Source organism: Strix aluco, chromosome 3 (genome assembly GCF_031877795.1).
Source record: "Strix aluco isolate bStrAlu1 chromosome 3, bStrAlu1.hap1, whole genome shotgun sequence".
Lineage (NCBI taxonomy): Eukaryota > Metazoa > Chordata > Aves > Strigiformes > Strigidae > Strix > Strix aluco.
Window position 1 is genome coordinate 105,254,497 of NC_133933.1, and position 27,376 is coordinate 105,281,872.

Genomic DNA, 27,376 nt, shown 5'->3' on the forward strand with positions numbered 1-27,376 from the left:
CCAGGATCATTGGAACTATGTAAAGAGTGGAGCCCTTTACTTCATAGCAACTTAAACCAAGGGAAACTTTAGGTGGAAATGCAAATATAAAAGGTGTTAATATGTTGAGGGGAATTTTCAGAGACAAATCCCCTAATTATCTTACTGAAAGGAAACTGAAACTCTCACCTACTGAAAAGAAGTTCTTTTTGTCCTTCAGAAACTCTGTCACTTCTAGAGAAAACGAGGATCAAATGGCAACCCTAAGCAAACCAACCAAATAAATTAAATTGCTTTTTGAATAGCTCTGCCTGGAAGTCGAGAGAGAAAGAAGAACAGGGAAATAATGTCAACTAAGAGATCTGGAGGAGACTCTTTTTATCTCAAAAAAGTAAAATTGAGAATCCTTTGGGTCCTGTGAAGAATTGCACAAATCATGAGAAATCACTGATGGTAAAATGTATCTAAATGCTGGCAATATATTAAACTGTGAAAAATATACTCTTGCAATATAATAGAAGATAATGTGATAAAGGAGTTTTTTGCCTTTTTATTGCCATGAAAAAGAATGAGGGGTGGGGGAGGGGAGGAAGATTTGCTGAATATGAATAACAGCAATTTTTTTTTGAAGGTCCTAGACAATGGAGTTTTATGTTTGTTATTCCCTGATGAATTTGCAATGAGGAGAAAGGAATGTAATTGTATGCCCCTGTGATTAAGTCCATTTGCTGTGCAAAGAGGCCCACATGGTCATGGCGTGCTCATGACTCAGCTGAAATGAATATTGACAGCTTTTGCCAAAAAGGGGAGGGAAGTCAGGATGCAGAGGATTTCACTAAGGAGCTCAAAAGAGAGGACAGCTGCACCTAATTTTCAGAAGCACATAGTTGTCTTCGAGGAAGCCAAGCAGTACCAAGAAAAAAGCTTTTTATTTCCTAAAGAGTAAAGGCATTCCATTTATTTTCTCTCTTATTTTCTTTTCCGTTCAGTATTTAAATAAGGTATCTGCCCTCCCAAAAGGTGTTTCTAGCAAAGGAGAATTTCTTCTTTTTGTATGCATAAGTATACCTACTTATGCTAAATACTCACTATAGGTAATCAGTAGTTCACGGTTGGATGGTACCTGACAGTAGCAAGAAAAAGGCATTCAACAAAACTGTCCTGGAGCTGTCCAATACAGAGCATTCCTTTGCAAAAGTTTCAGTTCTTTGCAGAGCACCTGATTCTCTCTGCTGCTCAACACTTGACCACATGCAACTTTGGATTAGTTTCCTGATTCACTCTATCTGATTTTTAAATAGAGCTGGGGTAATATAGGTCTTCTGCTCCTGCAGAATTATTTATAGGATGCCTTTGGAAAGTTGGGTAACTGCAGGCAATGAAATCTTGCTCAGAAATCAAAGTGATATGAAAATTCTGTTATATCGTGATTTCATCCTGAAAACTCGGCTACACCAACACCAAAATAGAACTCAGGCATGGATGATTCACACCTGAAGTAAATATATAATCACTTTAAATCATTAACCTATTTTCTTGTTTGAATAAACAGGAAGCAGTCTTTCTCTCCTGATGATGAGTAGGCCAAGATGAAGAGAATATTTGATACTATGGAAAAAATTCATAGTTATTATGATAATTATTATTCTCTTTTGTGACGTAGACATTTTGCTACCTTTTTCCTGAAGTGGTTATTTTCTAGTCTTGTTTACTTGTACATTTTCACTGGTTAGTATTTTAAATCTATTTTCATTGCCATGGAAGCATATTTTATGACTGAAAAGGAATTGATTTTTCTGTGTGTGTGTACTCTTTTCACCTTTAGTACTATCTGAGAACCAATAACCATGTGTCTAAACATAGAGTTCATCTTTAACAAGTTCATTCCAAAACATACATGACAGCATTTGATTTTAAAGATACTTATGGATTATGATATAGTTGCTGGTTATTATGTCTAATATATAGCTAAATTCTGTTACTTGCAAATTGATTGTGAATTCTCATGAATTATACAGCCCATATTAGAACAGAGAATGTAGTCACACATTTTGGACTAAGGCTTAGAAGCAAGAAAATCCATTTTAGTCAAACTGTGGATCAATTTCTTACAGTTTAAATAAGAGACAGTATATGATATTATACATGGTGTCTTTGGATGTTGATACTATACCCCAGAGATTCCCCTGATGAGGCTTTTTTTTTGAAGGAGATGACATTTTTATACAAAGTCATTCTGAAGTGGTAAATAAACATATGAAATTAGTTAGCTTATTGTGTGGAGTATCTAGAATTCACAAGCCACTTGTAGAACTATTGTGTACCCGCAAATACCGCCATTGTTGCACTGACAAATATAGCTTCTGTGAAATATGCCTGAACGTGTTCAGTCAGTATTCTCATTGTATTCAATATTCAGTAGTTTTGTATTTTGTAAATATAGTATCAAAATTGGGGGAATAGAATTTCAAAGAGTACTTCTTGAATTGTGGTTATTTCTTTCATATGAAAAACAATGTTAGATGGAGGTTAGAGCATGGTGTATCATTCTGTAACTGGAAACAGAATAGCTGTTATTTAAAGTTTCAAGTTATACAATGTAATGTGTATGCTTGCTTATTTTGATGACTTTCTGACTTGTTTCATTTGGAGGCCCATTTGTACAGACAATAATGTGTTTATTTAGGCCTGAATGCAACAAATTATGTCCAGGTGCAGATTTTATGATCCATGGAGATTGCTATTAATTTATTTTGAACTTTTTTTTTTTGAGTACAAAACACAGCAGTGCAGCCAGTCATTTTAAGTTGAAGGAGTGATACTGTGTCTATACAATGATTGGTTTTGTCTAAACCCACAGGTGCTAGTTTTACAACTTGAAGGTAAATGCTATATTTATTTTACATTTTTATTTTATAGTTTACATATTTTTTATACTTCTGCATAGAATGTAGACTATAATATACTTTGCTGTATAAAAACACATTGAACTTTACTGCAAAGGAATTTGTCCATCTCTCTTTTAGTATTAAATTCTGTACAAAATATTCTATATACCTTGGTGCAGGCCAGGTGATATTACTATTGGCTTGTGCTAATGAATGAACCATTAATGAATGGACCATCAAAATCTGTATAGAAGTGAAACCAGCGAAGTGCTTTGGGTGAGTGGTTACAAATTTCTAAAATCTGGTCTTGTGGGCAGACACTGAGGTGCATAGTGATGCAGCTGAAGTTAAATGAATGATATTTGCCAAGTCTCAGTAAAAAAGCTTAATTTTCAGGGTTCCATGGGACACATGGGAACATAGAAGAAGCAGAATAATGAACCTGAGAAGGAGAGACCACTGAAATCAGGATTTCTGGGAATGCAGCTTCACCAAACAGCACCTAAATTAAGCTTTGCATCTCTGCTTCGAAGCACAGAATCTACTGCAGAGCATCTGTGTTCTGCATTACTGGTACATTTTTGTTTACTTAGAAAGGGCTACCCTCAGGTACAGAAATGAATCTTGATTGTATTGTTCCTCTAAGGACTAAGTACTTTGGTGTGTAACTTCTACTTTAGATGCCTAGATCTGACATTTAAATGCCATAGAGACTCTTGCTTCTACTCAATCCTGGGGGTAACTGAAGTCGTTATACCTGCATTTCTGTCAGTAGATGCTAGGCATGCCTAGAACTGTGTGGCATAGTAGGGACCCAAAACAAGCCTGATTCCTAGAAGGTTTACACAGTAGAAATTCCTTTATCTCATCTGTGGATCCTGATCCAGCAGGAATTTTTAAGACATGTTTTTGGAACAAGCTCCATGAAAATCAGTATTTTCTACTCTTTATGTCCTGCGGTTAGAGCATTAGTCAGAAAAGAAGACCAAGGTTTAGTTCCTTCCTCAATCTGAAGCAGTTTGAACAATTTACCTTACATTTCTGGTAAAAGTTTAAACGGTGAGCTTCTGGATGGAGGTGGAATGGGAGAGGAGAAGTGTGAGGAATAAATAACTATAGATGGTGGTGTGTGTGTTAAGCCCTTTTTTGCCAGTACTGCAGGGAGCCATAAATATAGGTATCACATTTTCAGTTTCTAAAGTGATCCTTGCAGCATAACTGATGTTCACCAACACTAGAGATCTATGATTTGTTTTGGATGTTAGGCCTCCAAAAGCAAGCCACATCACTCAGGAAGCATTTGTTGTTTACACTGGACCAAAGTGAGATGTGTATGTGTAAATTAAAGCACACAAATGCATTGTTCATATTGCTTTGAGCAACAGCACACTCAATAGCTTCTTTAGGATTTTCTTGTTCAAGATGTCTCTGAGCAGAACTGAAGGAGTGTGTCTTTGACACTCAGTCAGTGATGCTCTGTAGCACCGATGGACAAGATGCCCAGCAAAGGCTGTGCCTGACTCCAGACTATGCTTCACCACCAGGAGGTTGCCTTCTGGTACAGAGGTTTCTACACCTATTAGTCGTACCATGTTCTTACCTCTTACCTTAGCAGAGGACTGAAATATAGAAATAAAGCTTTAATGCATTTTTGAACCTGTCTTTTTTTAATTCATGTTAAGTCTACTAAAGCAAACTTCTTAGACAGGGAACATCATACAAAATGGAATATGTTTAGAAACTCTTCATCTGGATCCCTTTTGAGCTCTTTTTGTGTATGTTATCTAACATTATTTATTGCTCTATGTTGGATATGTTGAGTATAGAACTTTTTTTTTCTTTATCTTGTTCTGTATTTGTTTAATGGTTGTTCACACTCCTGGCTTACTGTATTTTTGACAGTTTATGAATGCCACAACTTAAAAGCTAATAGATATTTTCTAATGACACTATAGAAATGAACATGAATCTTGTGCATCATGGAGAGAAGATATAAACCAAATGATTTTATGTTGGTGCTCTGTAGCATAAATGCAGGCACTGAACTCTGATGAATCTTGAGGTTTTGATTTGTACCATGACAGGCACTAGCAGAACCTCATTTTATAAGTAACTACTTTGCACCAAGTATTTGAAAATTAACCAGAGCAAAAAATGTAAACCTGCTTTTATTACCTTCAGCATCTTTACTGTTCTGGTAATAAATGGTCAGACTCTTAGGGATGCTTACAGAAGGTTAAGGATTGGATATAATTAAAGAGGGTCACTTCCATAAGGGAGGCTGCAGAACACCAGGGTCTGAAGAATCTATGCTAGTAATGCTTTTAAACCATGGCTTTTCATTTACTATAAGCAATACAAATTGGAACTGACATTTAACAGATAAATTTATCTCCACAAGCCTTCTTTATATGAAGTCACTAAGACTGCATGCATAGTGCTTTTGTCCAGCTGTATAATCTTTAGGTTCAAGTGCCAGAATAAACCCTGGAAACACTGTAAGTGTTTGCTCTGAAACACTGTAAGTGATGCTCAAGATTTTGTGTTCTTGGGAACACAGAATGTATTAGAATTCTCCCTATATAAATTCATCTTTTTAAAACAAGCAAGCAAACAAATCCCAAATCTACCCATTTTTCTAAGAGCACCAGTTTGACATTTAAATTATCTCAACTTGAATAACTCTGGAATAGGTCTGAAAATGCATCTGGCATCTTTAGAAATGTCAAATTTCTGGCATGAATAATAACATATTGTATTCCTTTCACTTTTTTTTGAAAAACATGTATTAAAATTTATGACAATGTAAAATCTGCTTTTTTAATTTATTGGATTTCTCTGAAAGGTAAGTTATACACCCGTTTATTCAAGAAAGCGTGACCTGACTTTGTTCAGGCCTGTCTGATGCCATCAATATACAGTGTAAGCAACTTATTGTAGGTCCTAGCAAGTGTGCCGTGTTGTTTTATTTGTTTTGCAACCTGTGTTGGTGACAGTAGACATTTCTTAATGGACTCTATGGAAAATAAGTTGCACATATTTTGTATGTTTTGAGATACGGGAACTGCTTTGGAAAAATTAAGCTGTGCTTTTGAAAGAAAAAATGTTGCCTGAACTGCTCTAGCCTCTAGTGGCTATTTAATTCACCTGTTGCTAATATAAGTCAAGGCTGATTCAGAAATGTGATACTCCTGAATTATTAACAAATTCTAGGCTCCTTAATGTCAAAAAGAAACAAAGGGCAGAACTGTTTGCTCTGCTCCCTTGAACAGAAAAGTTGTGAGTGGAATTGCATGAAGGAGGCAGAATGGGAAGGTCTTCAGCTCTTTACCATATGGGCTATAATATTGTAAAAGATACAATCTGTCAGAGTAGTCTCAGGTAGCATGGTCTTTATGCTAAATAATATTTAATTATTGCTCAAAAAAGGGGAAAAAAGTGCCTTATTTCTTCTGGTTCCCTGGTGGAAACCCAAGACGTGTGTGGGTGATGAGTGCTTATGATTGCTTGGTATCACTGCTGAGTAGGGTAGTAAATCTCATCTGCGGGGCCCAGATAACTCTGACCCATATGTTGAAGATTTCTTCATAGACATAGAGTGGGAGGAAAGAATTTGCCTTCTTCCCATGTGCTGTTGCATGGCAAGATGAAACAGGATGCTGCCTTCCACCCCCACTCCATCCTTGCAGTGCCAGCTTGCAGGGAATTCTCTGCAACGGCTGAGGAATAATTTTCTGCAGTTTTGAACATCGATATGTCTGGGAATTTCTGAATGCATAACAAATTGCGTGGCCTTGACTGTTGTAATTGTAAAAACAAACACCTCTCAGACTTGAGGGTAGTTCTCCTCATGGTATCCTGGAGATTTGGAGTTGTACTCCTATTGTACTATTAGATCCTGATTACTGAAGGTTAAACAAGTGGCCAATAGCACAGATTGTCTGGAGTGAGAGAAAAGAAAAGCAAAGATATTGGAGGTAAATGGCTATAGCTGTATTACAGGGTTCAGGGACTTTTTCATAGGAAAGATGAGATGGTACTTATGGTTCTGCTAGCTTAGTAGTAGAAGAATCACTCCCCAGCATCACTGAGGGTATGGCTCATCATAAACCAAGAATGTGGTAGCTAGGCAGTTATGATACAGAGCTATGTATCCAACTATAAAGTATCACTTGTGAAAATTCAAGCACACAAAGACATGTAGGGAACATTTTTAACATGTTAATACAAACACTGACACCTAAACAACAAAAGAGAAGAGCTGGAGTTACTCGTGAGAGGGGGAAAGCCAACACTTGTTAAAGAATCTCAGGCAATAAAAGCCCACTTTGAAAGTTGAAAGCTGAAGAGATGGTGGATGTCTGCTACAAAGGCTCCTATTGCCTTTGACCACAAGATTAGTTTCTTCTTAAGCACCTCTGAGGTGTCATAATAAAAAAAATACTATTTTATCTTCAAACTGAAAGATATTTGGTAGCCATCTCACATGCAGGAATATGGCTGCATATTCTGTGCATGTGATGGGGGGAGATACGGAGTAGCTGCTGGGTGTACTCTGAATACGCAAGCTTTTTCTCCTGGTTCCTCAGCTGTCTGCCAGTCTTGTTGGCAAGAGGAGAGGTCAAGATATGAGGGGTAGCAGTGACTGCCTCTGAAGCCCCAGTCTGCCCTTGAGCACAGCAAGAGTTCAGGGCTGCCTGGGCCTCCTTTCCTCACCCTGTCCCACCTCTTCCTCTTGTCCTTCATCACACTCTGCTCTTACCTTCATAGGCCCTGTTCTGCAACAAAGTAGCTCAGAAAAGCAAACAGTTTAGAGAAGGGTGCCTGAGGGATGGGGGCCGTACACCTTGAGGGCAAGTGGCCCGGAAATTGTACTCTGAAGAGTGAGGAAGGTACTGGAAAGGAACTGCAGAGATACAGAAACATGGAGATTGGAAGGTACCTCTGCTCAAAGCAGACCCAGTTAGCATAGGCTGGCTAGGGTCTTCTTCAGTCCGCGTTTGAATAACCACGAAGATAGAGATTTTGCAACCTCTTCTAGTGTCTAGCCATCTTCCTGGTAGAAAATGTTTCCCATACATTGAGTTGTCATTTCCTCTCTTCCCACTTGTGCCCATTTCCCCTCATCCTTCCACTGTATGGCTGTTGGAAGAGTCTGCCTCCATCTCTTCTACACCTTCCCTCTAGGTACTTGCAGACTGCACTGAGATCTCCTTGTGGCTTTCTCTGCATTTAGACAGGGAGGTTGGGTATGGTGGAGAGAGGAAGAGACCCTGATTTTATTCCTGACTCCCACTGCCCCAGAACAATATTGGCCAGACCTGAATGCAGCTTCCCTATTCTCATTCCCATGCTGGAGCAGTTCATGAAGAACCGCAGCCCATTGGAAGGACCCATGTTGGAGAAGTTCGTAGAGGACTGTCTCCTGGGGGAGGGACCCCACGTTGGAGCAGGGGAAGAGTGTGAGGAGTCCTGCCCCTAAGGAGGAAGGAGTGGCAGAGACAACGTGTGATGAACTGACCAAAACCCCCATTCCCTGTCCCCCTGCACCGCTGGCGGGGAGGAGGTAGAGAAAATTGGGAGTAAGGTTAAGCCTGGGAATAAGCAGGGGATGGAGAGAGGGTATTTTAAGATTTAGTTTTGATTTTCTCAGTATTCAACTCTGATTTTGATTGGTAATAAATTAATTTCCCCAAGTTGAGTTGGTTTTGCCCATGACAGTAATTTGTGAGTGATCTCTCCCTGTCCTTATCTCGGCCTACGAGTATTTCATTACATTGTCTCTCCCCTGTCCAGCTGAGAAGGGGAGTGATAGAACAGCTTTGGTGGGCACCTGGCATCCAGCCAGGGTCAACCCACTACAGAAGTACAAGGCTTTTGAGTAGAAACAGGAATGCTAAAATGTTGTGCCCTGTTCTATATCCACACCTCAAATCATTATGTCAAAAATAGAGTTCAAAGGAAAATGACAAAAAGAAGGCGGCATTTGGAAAACAAGTATAGGAACATGAATCTTAATAGGGTCAAGTTGTTTAGTTTATGAAGGACAGCACTGAGTGGTGGCTTGGACAGGGGTGTACATCTAGATAGAAAGGAGTTGGGGAACCTTTCAGTTTTGCTGAGAAAGTTATAGGCAGAATTAGTGGCTGGAAATTCAGACAAATTAATCTTTGAAATAAGATGCAGTTTCTTTAAAGTCAGCTGATTAAACAGTGGGAAAGATTAAGGAGACTGGGGAGAGGAGGGATGCATTTGAGTCATTAAATCAGGATTAGATATTTTTCTTAAAAATGCAGTTTAATCCAGTTTCTTGTAAACAATCTATAGCTTATGCATACAGGGATCAAACTAGATGACAAAAATATCATGGATAATCCTTTCTCTTCCCATGATCACACATAATGGTTTTGGAAAAGCGGATGAACTTTCACTTAACTGTATGGATGTTGAAATGGCATTTCTGTTCTAAATGTGTGTACTTTCATGTACAACTTAAAACAGCTCCTTGTTCAGATGCTTGTCTGAGGGATTGGGAAATACTGGTATCTTTCCTATGTCAGAAAGTGATTTACAACATCCAGGGTGAGGTTTGTATGGTATCTGCTGGCTTACTTCATATTTTTTCTTAATGCTATTTACCTGTGTGAAATAAAACTGAAAGCAGAGGAATAACACAGGAATTTTCTGGGGAGGGAATACCCAGACACATGGGTTGTGTAGTGCTGGATGGCCCAGGCCTTTTCCTGCACCTTTGCAAAACCTTCTTGGTGTGATTTGTCTGTTCATTAGACACTCAGTTCTGCAGCTACTGTGTCCTTAGTTGCTTGGGGAACTGAAGGAAAAAACATATGGTAGGGACCAGGAAGGAGTTATATACTGTATAAATGTATTAAAAATAATTGTCTTCATGTAGCAGGCTGTAAGAGTTGTCACATTGTGAAGAAAGTGAGCTTGAATACTGGCTGAAATATCTTTAGTTTTCTTGCAGGTCAAAAGCAGCTAAGCGTGTAAATTTTGCATGGTTTTAAGGTTTGCTTGGGATCTGGAACTGTGAGTGTTTCTCAAAGTACCAAATTTTGGATGTACTTGAAACAGCAAATGTTTATGTTTTCCCCTTTGAGCATGAATGTGCTAAATTTTTGTTTTCTTCCTTCAAAAAGCTGTTTAAAATATTAAGGGTCAGATTTAGCTCCACTGAAGACAACTGGAGTTCTTTCAAAGTTTTCAATAGTTCAGATCCTAAATTCCTCTAGAATTTCTACTATTTCCTTTATTTCAGTAATCACAGCCTCCTTTGAATGACTTGTCAATATTTTCAGTAAAAACAAAAGTAATAAAACCCTGTCATTTAAAAAATGTAGAATTGGAAACCCTAAAATTCTTTTTTGTCTACCTCATATAATTTTTCTTGATTTGATGTCAGTGAGTTTATGTATCATTGTCAAATTGCTAACATATAATCAAATGTTTTAAAGGCCAGTCTACTTCATGATACATTTATATGTAGTCTAAAGGCTGTTGTACTAAGTTAAATGGAATAAACACCCATTCATTCTACAGCGTAAAACTAAAAAATCAAGTTTTGAACCTTGAATGGAGAGTTTAACCAGCTTTTCCCATGGCTATGGATTGCTATTTTTATTAAAAAAAAAAAAAAAAAATCTGTTTTGCCTTTTATTGAATGTTTCTGGAAATGAGGGAAAAAGGGATGACAGTTAAAGGAATTGGAAAGGATTAAGCTTTCAGATATAGTTTTGAAACCTTCAGCTAAAGCAGGGGTCTGTGTCATCATTCTTATCCCCTCCAGCATTTGACCGTACTTAACATTGAGAAGAGCATTAAGTATAATTTATGAAAAAAGACAATGCGTAACACTAATGGACCTGATCTGTTGTTCTTGATGCTGGTGGCATGCTCCAGACCTGTTTAAGGGATAAACAAGGCAAAAGAATAGAAGAAAAAGATAGGAAGACAGAAAATGTAACTTCTATTCCTGATGCTGGCCCTTACTTGCAGGAGGCAAACAGATCCCATACACTTATCCTTTCCTTCACATAGCAAACATTTCAAATCACCTGTTGTGTGTTTCTTACTGCTGCTCTCTTCTTTTCACAGCAAATGTTGCAGTAATTACATTGCAAATAACATCTTAGCTAAGCCAACCCTACCCTTCCTTTTTCAAAAGTGGAGAACAAAAATAAAAAGATGGAAAGAAAATAAATGTTAGGGGAAAGGAAAGGAGTGAGGAGCTATTGGCAGAAATGTGTATCTGACATATCAGACATATCAGGACCTAGCTGAATTTGGTAGCACTGACAATGTTTCTGAATCCCCGGCTGGCTTGCTTCTCTGAGGATTTTGAGACCACAGCAGTAATGGATGAGCAATTCTGTGTATCTGTGGTCAACTAGGCATGATCCTAACATAGTCTTTAAATTGCATTAGTTCTTAATTGGATTGGTTCTGGTTTTCTGTTGCCTTTATGCCTCTTTCTAGCAACATTTGTTGTTAGAAATTGTTGCACCTTTCTCTCAGACAATTTCCATAGTGGTTTCATGGCTAAATTATGTATAATTATATGTAATGATATATAATTATTATATATAATTTCCAGTTATTGCATTATGTGCCCCAATGACTGTTTTGCTTCTGTTTACCAACAGTTGTCACTGGCCCAATTGAACTGTACATGCCTTAGCTCAGACAAAATGGTCTCCCAAACCGTTGTTCCAGGTAGTCATTTGTATTAAATTGTTTTCTGTTTCCCTGTTTGGTAACACAGATACATATACACGTGTGCACTCAAAATTTGCACTTTTGGATTTTCTGTAGGAGTAGCTTCAAATGTTTCTAATGCAGAATCCTAGTATTGTATGCTAGGTTAATTTCAACTGTACAATTCAAGTGTCAGATTTGATCCTATTGATTAGCTGTTTTGTTTTCCTTGGGTCTGTCCAAGGAGGGAAAATTCTGTGGAATCTCAAGTTGCTTGATAAAAAGAGAAATAACAGCATGGGTTTTTCACAGACGGGATGAAATCATGGTTTCCAGGGAGACCTCAAATTCATTTGTTGCAGCCAGAATGCTGAGCTGCCAACTGTGGTTGCTTACATAAATTGCCCATCCTATACTGTATTCCAATCAGTTGTGTATCAGTCCAGCAGCTCAAATGCTGCGGTAACCCTCCTTTTTCTTTAACCCATTATAACTAATTGCTGGCACCTGGCACAGCATTCTCTTGGAGTGGGAATAAATCCAACAAAGCGCAAAGTGCCAGAATAAATTGGATTTAAAATACAAGCTTTCTGTGACTTCAGATGTTGGAGCTTGAATATAAACTTACTCTGCTGTAGACTGGAGGAGTCTGTGGGTTTGCTGTGCTTTACTGAATCATATGAAAAATAAACAGTCAGCCCATCCCACTTAAGAGGATTCTTTGCTTTTCAGAAATACGTATCTTCTTGCTTGGGTTACAATATGTATCAACTGCTTACTTTGGTCTTTGATGTACAGCTTCGAAGTTTGTATAAAGCCTTTATAGAGTTGATACAAAGCCTTCTTTCTGAAATCTGCTGAAAATATAATTTCTTTAATCCTCTCTGCTCCTTTATATTATATATATCAAAGCTATAAATATGGAGTGTAATCTTATCATGTAGTACTAATTCCTATTGGTTTGTTTATATTGAATACTCTAATAGTAGAAATTGTCATCATGTTGCAGAATAGTTTCATTTAAACTACCAGTCCATTGGGGTTTTTTCTTACCTATCCCTAAAATGTCTTTTGGAGTGAAGATTGAAGTGGTTTGCTTTGTCAGTAGTTTGGGCAATGCTCTTTTGATTGTGAAGTCAACCATTTTTAATGAGAGATTTAAATTGTGGCTGTGTCACAAATGAATGAAATATCAAACATAAACTTGAAGTAGTTGTTAGTGCCTTTACTGAGCTTTGTGGGACAAATCCAAAATAATGTTTGAGCAGCAGGAACAGAGCACACTGGGCATACTTAAGGGACCACAGAGGTACATGCAGAGTCAGTTAAGATTGATTTCTGAAAATGCAGATGAGATGTGATGCTGCTGTTTCTCTGAGGTCTCCAGTAATCATTCATTTTCTGCAGGCACTTGGACATTCACCTTCTGCTAACCCAGGTCACTTTGCCATTGGCACTGCACAGCTACCATTGCTGCAGCTCACTTACTCAGCTGCAATAGGTCCTTGCCTGCATTTCTCCTCACTTCTTTCATGTGTTTCTCCAGCACTGTTTGGAGATCTCTGTTCTTTAGTCTGTCTGTTGTCTAGACTTTTAGATTTTTAGAAGGAGGAGAAACAAAGCTGTGGCTCTTACCCTTGCCACGGTTGTGAAAAGAAAGACAGCAAAGGTGGTGGGAATGGGAGGGAAGGCCCAGGCAAAAGCTCCATTAGCCAAAGGCAATGCTTTCTGCTTGATTTCAGAGTTAGGAGCTGAAATATCTCTGTGTACTCTAACCGTGTACTTTGTATAGCTATATATTACATAAACTAAGTACAGACACTGCTTAGCCAGAATGGAACCATTTTACAACTACATTTCATTGTGCTAGTACTTACGTATTGTGAGTGTTTTGGTTTTTTTTAACAATGTAACTTAAACACATAATTTTCTTTCTTGACTTCTCTTAATAAAAGCTCATCTGAACTACTCTGTAATCATGTATTTAATGTTGTAGAACACTCCTGATATGAATGTAATTATGCCAGAATAGGTCATTCCAACATAGAAATAGAAAGAAATGGTATCACTGTAGGAATTTTATCTATTTATATATGTTCTTACATTTATGTGCATATACGTGTGTGTAAACCAAGCCTGAATTAATGATTCCTTCACAGGCTCACCCTTCCCAGGACATGCTGTTTCTCTTTTAAATGTTCTCAAGTATAATAACCCCATCAGTTGTGCCCACCAAGAAAGGTAAATTAAGAACAATGTGTGGAAAACATGAATGCAGGGTGGGACTGAAATCCAAATGAAAATCAATACATATTCAGATGTATTACTTGATAAAAGTAACTGATTCGGAGTAACCTCATAGACTTTGAATGTTTAGGACTGATAGTATAAGGTAGAGTTAGGAATAAGTAGTTAAATGTGAATTGCCCTAATATTTTATTTGTAAAACCCATTAATTTTGAAAACAGAGAAAACAAGTGTAAAAAGAAGGCGATGCCATATTGCATTGCATTTCCACATTATTTGCTGCATTTAAGTCAGGATTTTCAGGGTTGCTTTTCTCTTGCTGTACAGTTTCTGTAGTATTGCATAAGTCTTGTAAATGCAAAGAATGTCTTTTCAAACATTGTTGTTGTAATGTTTTAATATTTGTTCCTTTGTAGACCAAACCTAATGATCTCTATTTGAATTGAGATGTTTATACAATGATGGAATATGAGAGAAGTGTTAATTTATACTTGGAAGGTGAGATAATATATATAACCCTTAGTCTGGTTATTTTCTTGGAATGCTGGAAAAGGTTAAAATCATACCCTTCCTGTCTTCCTCCTTAGACAGTAACTAGTAGTGGGAAGAAGTGAAGCAAGGAACTCCTTCTTTCAGTATATTTCTTCATTGTAGTTCTTCAGCAAGAAATCTTCATGCAGCAGAGAAGCCAGGGTTTTCAGAGAAAGAAAATACCTCTCTCTCTCTCCATTCCCCAGTTTGAATAGTGACAAAACTGCACTGAAGAGCAAATATTTTTGATTCTGGAAGATTCCAAATTGCTCTAAATGGAAAGTTTCTTCAGAGCATTTTCCTGGGAAGAGTAAAATGATATACTTATCTGGGCACTGGGAAGCTGGATATGGAAAGACTGCATCAGTAAACCGCCTTTGAAGATACAGAAAGTGCTGCTTTTATGCATCTTAAAAACAAAGTGGAAATACTGCCTAACCTGCTTAGGCACCTACTTTTCCTGCTGAAAACTTAATTTGGATGTGAAATTCTTCTGCTGTGTGTGCATGCAGATGCTGCCATCTGAACCTCTGTGCACTTCTGTGTAGCAAAGCTGTTCTGGGAGTGGCACGCCTTTGCCATCTCTAACACACTGACAGCCTTGAATTCATTCAAAAATCGAGTAGAGGCTATTGGTTTCAGTGATGGCCATACCACATATCCACTGTGTAGGAAACCCGAGTTCAATTTCCATCCCAGTCGGAGGTGTTCGGTGGCCCTGTTTGTGCAAATGCTGCTCCACAGCAAAATTTCAGCACCCAGAAGAAAGCAAGAAATATGTTGCAGGAACAATCCGATTGGTTAAAGCTGCCTAAAATGACACAGCATGTAGATGAGTCAATATGTCACCAGTTCTCAAACTTCACTGAGTTTTCCTCCTGTACGTGACAAAAACTGAATGTGCATTGGGGAGGCTGTAATTTATCTGTCTCTGACCATGCACTCACAGGGCATGGGCTGATGCAGCCAAGCTTTACTCTTCCTCTCCTGTCCTTGGTGAAGACAGAAGTAATACTCTGCTAACTCTGCTTTGGTGAGCAGGGTCTTATACTGCTGCACTGTGAGCCATTTTTCAAGGGCCTGATGCTTAGTAGCACTGCTATGGTTTTAGCTTTTGTTTACTCTGGGATGCACAGAAACTTGCCTGAGTCTTGATGCGAGTCTCAAAGATACTAAAAAATATGTGGTGACTCTGCAACCCCTCATTTCAGGGGCTCAGAGTAGAGGCCTTTACACAACCTGTTTGGGATCCCTCTGTGCAAGATAGACCATTTTACCTCAGGGGACTGTTTCCACTCACTCTAAACATCCCATTTGCTATCAAAGTGCATATTAAAAAAAAAAGATAAAAAGCATACAGTGAAGACCAGAAAAGTGGCCATAATGAGTCACACTGAAGGTCTACCCAACCCAGTATCCTGTCTCGGTTAATATCTGATAGCCCTGGTGGCTTTAATTTAAATAGTTTTGTGAAGCTGGGAGATAGCCAGAGGCTTGAGCCTGCCACCCTGTGCATCACCAGAATTACAAAGCCTCTGGGTGCAGTGCGCTGTCCCATTTAAGGTGGAAAAATGAAATAACCATGGGGGATGCCTTGAAAAATACAGTAACGCATACGCTATTTCTCCACTAATACTCTCTCAAGTCTGCAACCCTTTACTTGAGCTGGATGCAACATCTGTGTACTTATTTAGTAACCCTGTATGGATTTCTCTTCCATGAGCCTCCATATACTAAAAGAGATTTGGTATAACTGAGATGCGGGAAAGCAGTTTGGTAAATGTGTTTTCCTGGTTATGTTTGGTAAACTACAAACTAATCACAACAGATAATTTGGAAAAAGACAGGGGCTAAAAGTTGTATTTAAAATATTCCTTTATGGTTTTTTTTTTGTTTGTTTTTCACATAGCTTAGCATAATATCATAGAATCATAGAATATCTTGAGTTGGAAGGGACCTGTAAGGATCATTGAGTCCTGGCTACCGTTTGCAGATGGAGAGGAAATAAGGAGCAAGCGTGAATCCTGTGTCCCTCTGCCTGTGCAGTGCTGGGAGAGATTTACCATCCCTTAGCACTTCCCTGCACAATTTGACCCAGCTGCTACAGCTCCAGCAGCAGAAGTTTGGCACGAGGACCCTGACTTCTCATAGCAGCCAGCAGAGCTCTCAAGGGCAGAGAAGAAAGCAGTGAACAGTTCCATGGACCACCATAGAGACAACTTTCTCTGTTTCTTTTTAAAAACCTGAAGATAGGAAGAACATGGTCAGCAGTGATGAATTTTGACTTTTGGCAATGTCAGTGGTCCTGGGCTGATATTAATGCTGGCCTCTCCATGGTAGCAATAAGGCACTTGGGCAAGTATTTTCTGTAAGTAATTTCAAGTACACTTCTGCTGCCTGTACTATAATTACTGTGTTGACAAGACACAGAATTTGGTCTCTGGACTTGTTGGTTTGGCACCTCTTTTGACTGTTTAAAGTGCAGTGCTATTATTATTATTTCAAATAAATTGAACACTGGATAATTCCTGGAATCCTCATTGGGTGGTTGCTTAAGTCTTGGGTTTATCCTTTTAATTTTGGTTGCTATTAATAAGTCCATTTTGGCCTACTAAACAGTTATTTGACTTTATACTTACAATGAAGTTCTCAAGTTCAGTATCTCATATTTTTCAGGCTTTGTTGTAAATGAAATACAGGAGGACTCTCACAAATAGATGGAAAAATTGATCCATTGAGGGAATACAATTTGATTCTGCAAATCAGATAATCTTGTTTTTCCAGTTATTTTACTGATTCTTTTAAAGAAATATAAGTTGGAGCATGGTTTTTACCAAAAGAAATATTGCTCTGATGTGATAGGTTCATTACTTTAATGTCTTTCAAGATTAAAGATGTACATTGAAGGCTGCTGTAGCATTCACTAGTGAAGAATGGAAATTCTTCACTGTGAGAAGTGAGACATACATGATTCCTGACCTGTAAATCCCTCTTGTGCTCCCCCACGCTGATGCCTGATAGCTTGTGAAGGTATTCCCAGTATTATTTCTTTTACCAGTGGACTGAGAGAGAGTTTGGATATGCCCCTCATGTGAGGCCAGGGCTGCACAGTGAACAGCATTCTCTCTGTTTGTGTAGGTAGGGCTGGGGCCAGGAGGAACTTGGAAACATTTTTTCTTTGTTGTTCTACCTTTTTTTCTTTTGGGACTCCTGTTTTGCAGAGTTTTAAGACAACTTGATGAGAGCTGACCAGCAGGGTCATACAAGGGGTGTGCCATTCATTTTTGCCTGTTGTTTAAAACATATACACGAATGAGATGAATGCAAATGAATGAAAGAAGAACACAACTGCAAAATTCAGAGGACAGCACATTTCTGCTGGGTGTGTGAGTGGAGCACACCACAGCATATCCCCATGAATTTTCCTTTCCTTACTTCTAGTTCCCCTCTAACACCCTTCATCTCCTATTTGCAGTGGTTTTGACATGATCTTTTCCCTCTGCTCCTAAACCAGGCTCCCTGACACTCTCCATACTCCAGGACAGGCAGTAAATGCTGCTTTCACATGTACCTCTCCCATGGTGAGGTATTGGTGTTTCTGTGGAGCACCTCCTCCCTTGGGGGCACAGGGCTTCCTTGCAGCCCCCTGCTCTCCCCTTCCCACCCAGCCAGCTCTGAGCATCTTCCTCTTCACTGCAGCTTTTCTCCTTGCTGTTGATCTGGGGGGTTCATCCCTGGAGGTACCAGTGGGTAAATGTTTGTGGAAGGATGAGCAGAGATGAAAGGGAGCTGTGCAGTTTAAGGAAGGCATTAATGTCTTCTGCAGGGGTTCGTGAAAGGAGAGCTGTGCCAGCGAGCAGGATCCTGGTGTCCCTGCCTGACCTGAAGTGCCTGCGCTTATGGCACGGAGCACATACAAGTTTGTGCTGCAGGGAGTGTGTTAAAATAATTTTGTAGATTTAGTGTGCTGTTTTATTTTCAAAAAAAGGTGCAATATTAATAGTAGTAGTTCCTGTACCTTTTTTAGTGAAGACTGATGCAGTGAATTCACTAAGTTGCTTGGGTTTTATTTTCCTTTTACGTAAATTCTATGGGTTTTACATAAATAACCGTTTAGACAACCACAGAAATGACAAACACCAAAAATCAGTTAATGTACTGTTGTGATATTTTTCTCAGTTATCTTTTTCACAACTATTCCTTATCAATTTTTTGGACCTTTTTATTTTTGGGTTGTTGGTGGGAGGAATATATAGGATTTTATAATTTGTTGGGGCCAGCATTGTGTTTTTTTGATATATATATATATAAACTCTCTGTACAGTGGTCTGTCTTTTTTTTCAGTTGTAGGCTGACATTTTTCTGATGTTCTCAAAGAATGAAGTTGTCCTTCTTTGGTTACCTGCTGTTCAGATTCCCACATAGATTTAATTTCATATGTTCTTCTTTGGTATTGCTCAATTTGGCCTCGTGAGAGATGTGTTTTACCCTTCAGTAAACACTTGCCACAGAAAAGGCTGAAAGTGGTTTTGAGATTATGAATCTTGCAAACCATCAAGTCTGAAATAATCAGTGTAAATTGTCCACTTCTACTATGGTAAGATTTCCTCACATATTACATGCCTATTACTTAGACACTTAATTTCATAGTTTAAACAGATCCGTTTTCAAATAACTGGGACAAGAAACTGCCACTTAATCTATTTAAATGAAGTTGGCATCCTAGTATTTGTGTAGCCTTGCTGGAACAGTGCATCTTATGTCCTATCCCATAGACCCCAAAGTGCTTCATGTGGTTTCTCACCCATTCTTACTCAAGGTAATATGAATAACAAAGTGTGGTGTTACCTTGCAATTATCTGTAATCTGAAGGTGATATTTAATAACATAATAATTATGCTTTTGCATTATTAATTTGGGGGGTTTATATTAGATAGGAGTAGCATTTCCTGGAAATTGGCTTTTGTGCATTTCTTGAGGTTGTTTGTGGAGATAATTTTTTTTTTGTCTTAATGGAATGAGTGCTTTATAAGCAGTGGAAAAAGCAAAGCAGCTGACTGAAAAGCCAGAGTAAGTCAACCTACTGATTTTGTGGCACGTCTTCTATTTGGCAAACACAGCTCATGAATCTACCAGAAATGAACCTGACATTGAAATTACTACTTCTCTACTTACTATTGTCTTGCCCCCACAACTCTGTAATCTTTTTCCCATATAATTTTCCTAAAAACATCATGTGAGGTATATACATCTTTAGAGAGAAAGGTCTGCATTTAATTGCTGTAGAATCTTGTTGCAGGTAACAGCTTACTGGCTGCTTGATGACTGCTCAATATGTTACAGTGATTATATAGCATTCTTGTCAGTTTACTTCCTTGACTAGTCTTGCAAAAGAAAATAGTTACTTATTGCTGTTTACCTATTTTTTCTCCTAAGAGGCACTTGCAGTAGTTTTGGTGTATTTTTGGAGAAGAGTATTTTCCAGCACTACAGAAGTTTCAGAACATCTGCCAGTATCTTATTACTGGTATGTGGTGGACACCTTGTCTACCCTGCAGAGTTCAAAATGAAAGATTAGCAATATAAAAAGGACAAATACACACAGTTTTCATCCCCCCCCCCCCCCCGCCCCCCCCCATACATTGACTTTTAGTTTTGTTGTGTAATAAATATTTTAATTTATATTTGACCTTTTAGGTGAGTGTGTAGATCATTTTGGTGCGGGCATAAGTAAAGGTTTATGACTAGAAGAAAAAGATATGAAAAGGGAAGGAGTCTTGGCCTTATTCAAGGAAGGCATCTAAATTCTAGGAAAGGGGCTGAAAAAAACTGCAAGAATGTTACTGATAAACTACCGTGTAATAGACAAAAGACTAACATGACTGACAAAGCAAAGCCTGTAGAGAGAAGAGGTATATGTCGTCTTCTGGCTAGATGTAAAATACTTAAATTAGTGACACTGAAGGGTAGTGCGATGAATTGGCCCTGAAATGCTACTAAAAATTTTTCATGAATTTAGCTGCTTTTTTTTTTTTTTCACGGTTTAGAGATCTTCCAATAAATATGGGAAAATTTAAAAGCAATAGGTTGGTTGGCCAATTACTGAGCCATACAAAGACAATGTTGTTCTGAATACAAACCAAATAATGAGGAAAAACGTTTCTGTTAAAATATGTAAAGATAGTTATTATAAAATTCTGTCCTTTGTTATATTCATGACATTTGATCGCCCAAATCTCTGCTTACATGAACAAGTACCCCTTCACATAGTTTAGTAGAAATCAAAGGGTCACAGAATTGTTGAGGTTGAAGGGGACCTCTGAAGGTCATCTGGTCCAAACCAGTTACCCAGGACCATGTCCAGAAGGCTTTTGACTATCTCCAAGGGTGGAGATTCCACAGCCCTTCTGGGCATCTCATGCCAGTTCTGTCACCAGTGCATGCACTTACTCAGACCAGCACTTAATCCTCCCTTTTTCTGTCAGGGTGTTCATGTTTTGTAGTGGAGGATAAAAATGTAGTTAGAAAGATTGCATTTTGCATTGGAGTATGAGAAGACAGAATACAAAAGAGATTCAGTATACTTTTTTCTTTTTCAGAGTCATGAAATGTATGGATGTCTAGTACAGTACTCCAAAAATGTATCTTTTCCCATTATGATTCTGTTTTTTTTGCAATAGGCATGAGTAATAAATATGACAATTTAAGTAAATTTGTCCAATAATATATGTGTGACAGCAACATGAGACCAAAGTTGTGTTTGCCTCAGGACTTTTTTGGGGATATGATTCAGAGACCATGATTACAAAGGAGACATAAACAGAGGAAAAAATCAAAAGTTGAAGGTGGAAATAACTTATGTAACCTTGGATGTTTTGGTACACAGTCTGCAGGACATGGGTCTGCTGTGAGAGGGCTGAGGCTCGCTGAGATCCTGATTCCTGGTGGCAGTCTCAGCCCAGGGGTAAAGGAGTGAGAAGTGTCCCAGACTCCCTGAGGTAGCCAGATGTGTGGGTTGAAACTGAAGTAGCGTCCCCCCACCAGTACCTGATACATAAACACGTGCCATATTTTGGAGCAGTAGCTTTCAAGTCTTTGGATAATGTCTGCAGAGTGGATAGTGGTTGGACAAGTGTGACTGGCACTGGGACTATAACCTACTCATGTAAGTACCTAGCAGAAGTGCCTTGGTGAAAACAGCTTCCACAGAAAGACTGGTGAGCGTTGTGGAGTTTAGAATCTCAATTTTGAGCTTACTTTTTGGGTCTGTGGTCCATTGCAGGCTGGCCTTACATCTGGGCTTGTAGATTCAATTCAAAGTTGTTCCTCATGCACAGGTTTTAAAGCACAGAAGTTTGGATTTGTTTCGTAATATAATAATATGGTATTTTCATTTCCTCCCCATCTAGTTTAATCTCAAGACTTTGAAAATACAATACACATGGCACAGCTCATAACATTTTTTCAGATACTACTAATTCTGCTACTTCATGATTACATCTCAGCTGAAGATGGGGAAACAAGAGCAAGTAAGTCTTAATTTTTATATTTCAGATAAGGGCAACTTCAAAGCATGCCTTGAATTTATAGTATCCATTTTCAGGTCCACATGTACAATTCTGTTGATGGTGATTTTTTTCCAGTATAATTTTCCTGGTGAAAATCCTATAATATGTGATAAGTAACTTAAATATCTTATTTCTCCTTTAAGAAGGGAATATCTTGATTTCTCTTTGTGTCTTGGAAATGCCCAAGGGGGCAGATAGAACTGTAGAGCTCCAGTCTTCATTTCAACTTGTGTCTTGAGTATTTATATTTTTATTTCTTCAGATGTCATGTTTTAAATAGCTTAATGTTATGTGAGAAACTAAATAAGAAAAATAAAGGTTCTGTGAGAGGAAGCTGAGATAATCCCAGCTCTGGGACAGGCTTTCTTCATATTCTTCAAATTAGCATCTGAAACCCCACCAAACCAAGTTTCATACTCTAAATCTGGTTTATGGGAAAAAAAAAAAGTTAAAGCAAGGTAGCTTTTTGAAAGACAAAAGTGGCTGAATAAAAAGAGTGTAGAAAACTTTCCTCTGGCCCTGATGATATTTTCAGGGTAGGTCTTTTCCTCCAGTTTTTCTCCCAGTCCAGCATTTTTCAGTATTTTACAACAAACTCCATAAAATTCCTTTTGGTCTCTAGAAAGATATATTTTTTTCGGTTTACCTGCTCTAAGCTGGGCCTGCTTTCTGCAGGGTCCGATGATGTCCAAAGTCCCTTCCAGCTGAAATTACTGTGATTCTTATCCCTGGACCACAGAGTGATGCACTCTGCTCTCCCCTTGCTTCTTCTCCCAATGTCTTTTCACCACTACTGGTACTGCAAAAGCATCTCTACTGCAGACTGTCATCACTTGCTTTCAAGGAAGGTTAAATCTTGACCTGACCAGAAGTGTTTGCAGGCAGATGTCAGGACAAGGCAGAGCTTTCCTTCCCATAGTGTAGCCGCAGCCTTTCACAAAACAGAAAGCACAATAATGCACAGCAACCCGTATGACCCCATGTGCCATAGGATCTAAATAATCTCTCCTGGTTTTGGCCATCTCCTTGGCACCTCATATATCAGTTATCTAAGCTCCTTTCACAGTCAATGGAAGGTGATTCTCTCCTCTAGAGAATTATTCCCTCCATCTCAGGATGTGCATATAAATGGATAGGACTGTCCTATAGAAATGCTTCTGTCAGTTCATGGCCTGTAGCTGGCAATTTAGTTTAAACCATTTATAAGTGGCTACAGCTAGGAGAGCTGAATCCATGCCGAAGTCATCATGCAATTACATTATATTTGTTAAATGCTTATGTGATTTTATATTCTGAAGGTTGAGCTTGTTCATTGAGCATTTTTCTTCTACTAAAAATAGAATATGCTACCAGCAACTTTCAACCAAGAATCAGGGTTTTATAGTAACTAGTTCTGTAAGTGCCATGTAACAGTGTCAGAAGTAAATTGAAATGTATTTGTGAGAGGACTGGATATTACTGCTGAATTCTGGAATATTCAGAATATAGCCATCTTCTGTAGTGCGCTTGGTTTGCAAACAAAAATGAGCTTTTATGTTTATCATCTCTGCAGGCAAAGAGATATGGAAAAAAACAAAATGTATTCCTCTCTGCTGATTGCATGAAATGCCAATGGCAGCTAAGGAACTGGATTCCAGAATTTTTCATAGTTGTTTCTGGTGATAATGTAAAAAACAGAAAATGGTGTGGTTTTCAGATACCAAGTTGGATCTGTGTGGCTTACAGAAACAGTCTTGTTTTCTCTGATAAACTCTGCTGATATTTTTTTTTAATGGAAAGTATTTGTCAATATAGATTCTAATACAAACAGTAATTGATATGGAAAATATTTCCTGTGGAAGAAGAAAGTGGAAGAGTTCATTAAAATATTTGATATTTTTTTTTTTTTTAGGTTGCAGAACTGCTCCGGCAGATTTAGTTTTTATCTTAGACGGCTCTTACAGTGTTGGCCCAGAAAACTTTGAAATAATCAAAAGCTGGCTTGTCAATATTACAAGAAATTTTGACATAGGGCCAAAGTTTATTCAAGTTGGAGTTGTCCAGTACAGCGACTACCCTGTACTTGAAATTCCCCTCGGAACTCATGAATCCACTGAGAACCTTATCAGGGAAATGGAGTCCATACACTATTTGGGAGGAAATACAAGAACAGGAAGAGCTATTCAGTTTGCCTTTGACCATCTTTTTGCAAAATCTTCAAGATTTTTAACAAAAATAGCAGTTGTTCTCACTGATGGAAAGTCCCAAGATGAAGTCAAAGATGTAGCAGCAGAAGCAAGGAAAAACAAAATCACTTTGTTTGCTATTGGTGTTGGCTCAGAAATTGAGGAAGATGAACTTAAAGCTATTGCCAACAGGCCTTCATCAACTTACGTATTTTATGTTGAAGATTATATTGCAATATCAAGAATTAAAGAAGTTATAAAGCAGAAACTCTGTGAAGGTAATTAATTGATTATAAAATATTTTAGGTGTGCAGAATGTAGTTCTGTACCCATATTTCTTTATTTCACAAGCAGAATGCATGAATAATGTAACCTAAGGCACCTGATAATCTTTACTATGATCTTTCATTTTGATCTTGTTTGTGGAAATCACTCCCAAAATGTTATCTTCTCTGTTAAAGAAAGAGGTACATTTGGGAAAGATGCGGTGGTTTAACACAATGTGTGTTTAATTTCAGTATGTAGCATTTTGCCCTAAGCCTCACATTTTTTGCATTGATAAAGTTTGAAAACCCTAAAATACTTGAGCAATTCTCATAAAGATGAGAATATAGGGCCTACTTTATCCTTCTCCTAGGTGTGGCTGATACTTTTCCACAGTCTAGCATTTCTTCTTGACAGTTAAGAGGATAACCTATCATTACAAATAACCTATCATTACAAACAGGAGTTCTTCTGCTAGCGTGTGTTGAAAAATCCAGAAGAAAGACTCTTGGCAAAAATGCCTGGGATAGTAACAAGCTGTTATGATCTTTTTTAGAAGGATTTTATAGAAGAATTTGCCAAGACCAACACTGTAAAATGATTTTTTAGCTTTAGAATGCTAGCAGCATTACTGCATTGAGTTTTCTGATAACTGTAAAACAATGGCTTTCCCATATATATAAAAAAGATAGCAAATTTCTTCTAAAATATATCACTCAGGACTCTGTTATACAGTGAATACTTATCAGTGCTATTTTATACATGTTTTATTACCAAGAATTGATGCAAGTCATATTTCAGTTGTACCATATCTCTGTACTTAGTAAGAATGAAAAACAGTTTTCATTTGCTCTCATTTTGATTATGGACTTCATTGAAAAAATGTGATACTTACGTTGACGATGATGGTGTTTATTTCTTGATACACTTATGAAAATCATAATAATTCCTTGTGACTGATGTAGTAAGGTGGTCAGTCCAAAAATTAAATCAGCTAAGTGGAGCTAAATTCTTTAATAAAACTTCATGCAGGAAGAAATTCCCCAAAATAAACACAATGTTTTCCTTAAATAAAGTTTAGAAGTGACATTATATTTCATCAAGATGGATTTTCTGCTTTCAGAATTAGCTAGTATCCTTTAAAATTCAGCTGCGATATTTGACATTTTTACAGCAGTAATCTGTGAATGTTGACTACATACACAAAAGTGTACTTAACTGTTTTACTTTAAGTGACCCACACTTCCACTCTCTTACACTGCACTCTTCCCTCATGTTAGCACTGAGATAACTCTCTCAAAGAGCGATCAGAGCCAGCTGGCAGCTTCGTTTCTAACTGCAATGTCTTTAGCAGGTGAAATGAAAGACTAGTAAACTGGAAATTTTATATCTGAATGGTGGATTATTTTATTTATGTTGTTAAGATTCACTTTGACTCTGGGAGGGGAAGTTCCATGAGGGCAAAGAAGCAATGGTTTGGACTGTGATCAACCACATCAGACTGCCTGAAAATTTTGGAACTCTCTCTTGATTGTCTTTGTATTAATGTCTAAAAAAATGCTAGCCTGTACTCTATGGCGTTTTTAACTTCATTATTATCTGAACATAGATATAAGGGTATAGGGGAAGTATTTTCTTTCTGGAAAAAGGAGGTTGAGGTTTGGTGGTTTGTGTAGCAAGTAGTGCTATTATTAACAGCCTTGCAGATGGAGGGCTCTTGTGTCTTTTGGGAACTCTAGCGTTCATTTTAGAGCACGGCAGGATGAAAAAATCTGCTGAACCTGTCATACAGAAAGGACAACATGGCTAAAAAAGTCCCCAAATATTAAGGAATATTTAATATTTCATATTTTAGCTGAAAGTCGAATGTTCCTATAGTATTACTGTTTTCTAGCAAAGATCTAGAAAAGATTGTGTGTCAGGAATGCATTTAAAAACAATACTCAATGCAGACCTCAGGTTTTTCTGGAGGACGCTGAGAAAAGTTCCTTTGTGCTAGAGAATGGGATTTAACATCAAAAAGCTATTTCATGCTTCGGGAAGGAAAAATAAAGCATCTGAAAACTATATCAAAACACTAAAAGGGAACAAGATTTCAGTATAGGCTGGAAAGTTGCCGTGACTGGTACTATGGACTGGAAACACAACACTGTTTCCCATAGAAGACAGTTCTTAATTTTGTCACTGACTTCTGCATCTTGTATAATGACTAACCTTTCTGGGAATGTTTTTATGTATTTCTTCAATGTGCCATTGGAAAGAATAGTTTCCTAATGTATAATTTTACACATGCTTAATTCATATTGGTTTGGAATAGTTACTTGGGTGTTGATACAGTGTAATGGCCCTCTGACATAAAGTAATCCTATTTCTGCATTTATTTTTTGATTTTACACCAAATTTCTAGTACTGTAGCTGAAAAAAGATTCTTGCATTCGTTTTCGTGTCAGTGTATGTAATCTGTATTAATGGCAATATGACCATTATTCAGCTTTGAAATAAATGAGTTTGGAAAGTGTTTCCATGATAAGAATGCACAGTGAAGAAACCTGAAAAAATAAAGTGTTATTACTCTAATTTAATATCAAAGTATGTTGACTTAAATCCTGCATCTGTGTTTTGAGAAGGAAAGTTGTATTGGACTTTGTATTTTTCTTTTTTTTTTTTTTAAGCATTCAGAGGGTAGACATTTTAGTTTCCAAAATGTAGGCAGAGTTCGTGTAATTCTTTCTTGTAGAACTGGACAGATAACTTTTCATATATTATTAATGTGGGAGACAGGTGACACTTCGCTGTGGGGAGGAAGAGAAAACTAAGGGGAATGTGCGTGGCTTCTTGCTGCTGCCCCAAATACCTGTGGCATGTCCCCTGAATTTTCTTAGCGTTTGTATATCCTGCCTCCCCACCAGAACGGGGTAGCTTCTGGGTTTGTCAGAAAGAGAAGCTGTGCAGCATTTCTCATATTACAAAGAGAAGCCAGTCTAGACCTTTGAGCTGATAATTCCCTGGCACTGAAGCA

General features: G+C 38.0%; 1 protein-coding gene across 1 annotated transcript in view; it reads left to right on the forward strand.

Annotated features, from left to right (window-relative positions):
• The window catches only part of COL21A1 (collagen type XXI alpha 1 chain), a 113,483-nt gene that overhangs the window by 7,585 nt on the left and 78,522 nt on the right, over positions 1-27,376 (forward strand). The window contains exons 2-3 of the mRNA XM_074820787.1: positions 21,770-21,889; positions 23,820-24,371. Of these exons, the coding sequence (XP_074676888.1) occupies positions 21,802-21,889; positions 23,820-24,371 (640 nt within the window). The 5' untranslated portion in view covers positions 21,770-21,801. The remainder of the gene's footprint in view (positions 1-21,769; positions 21,890-23,819; positions 24,372-27,376) is intronic.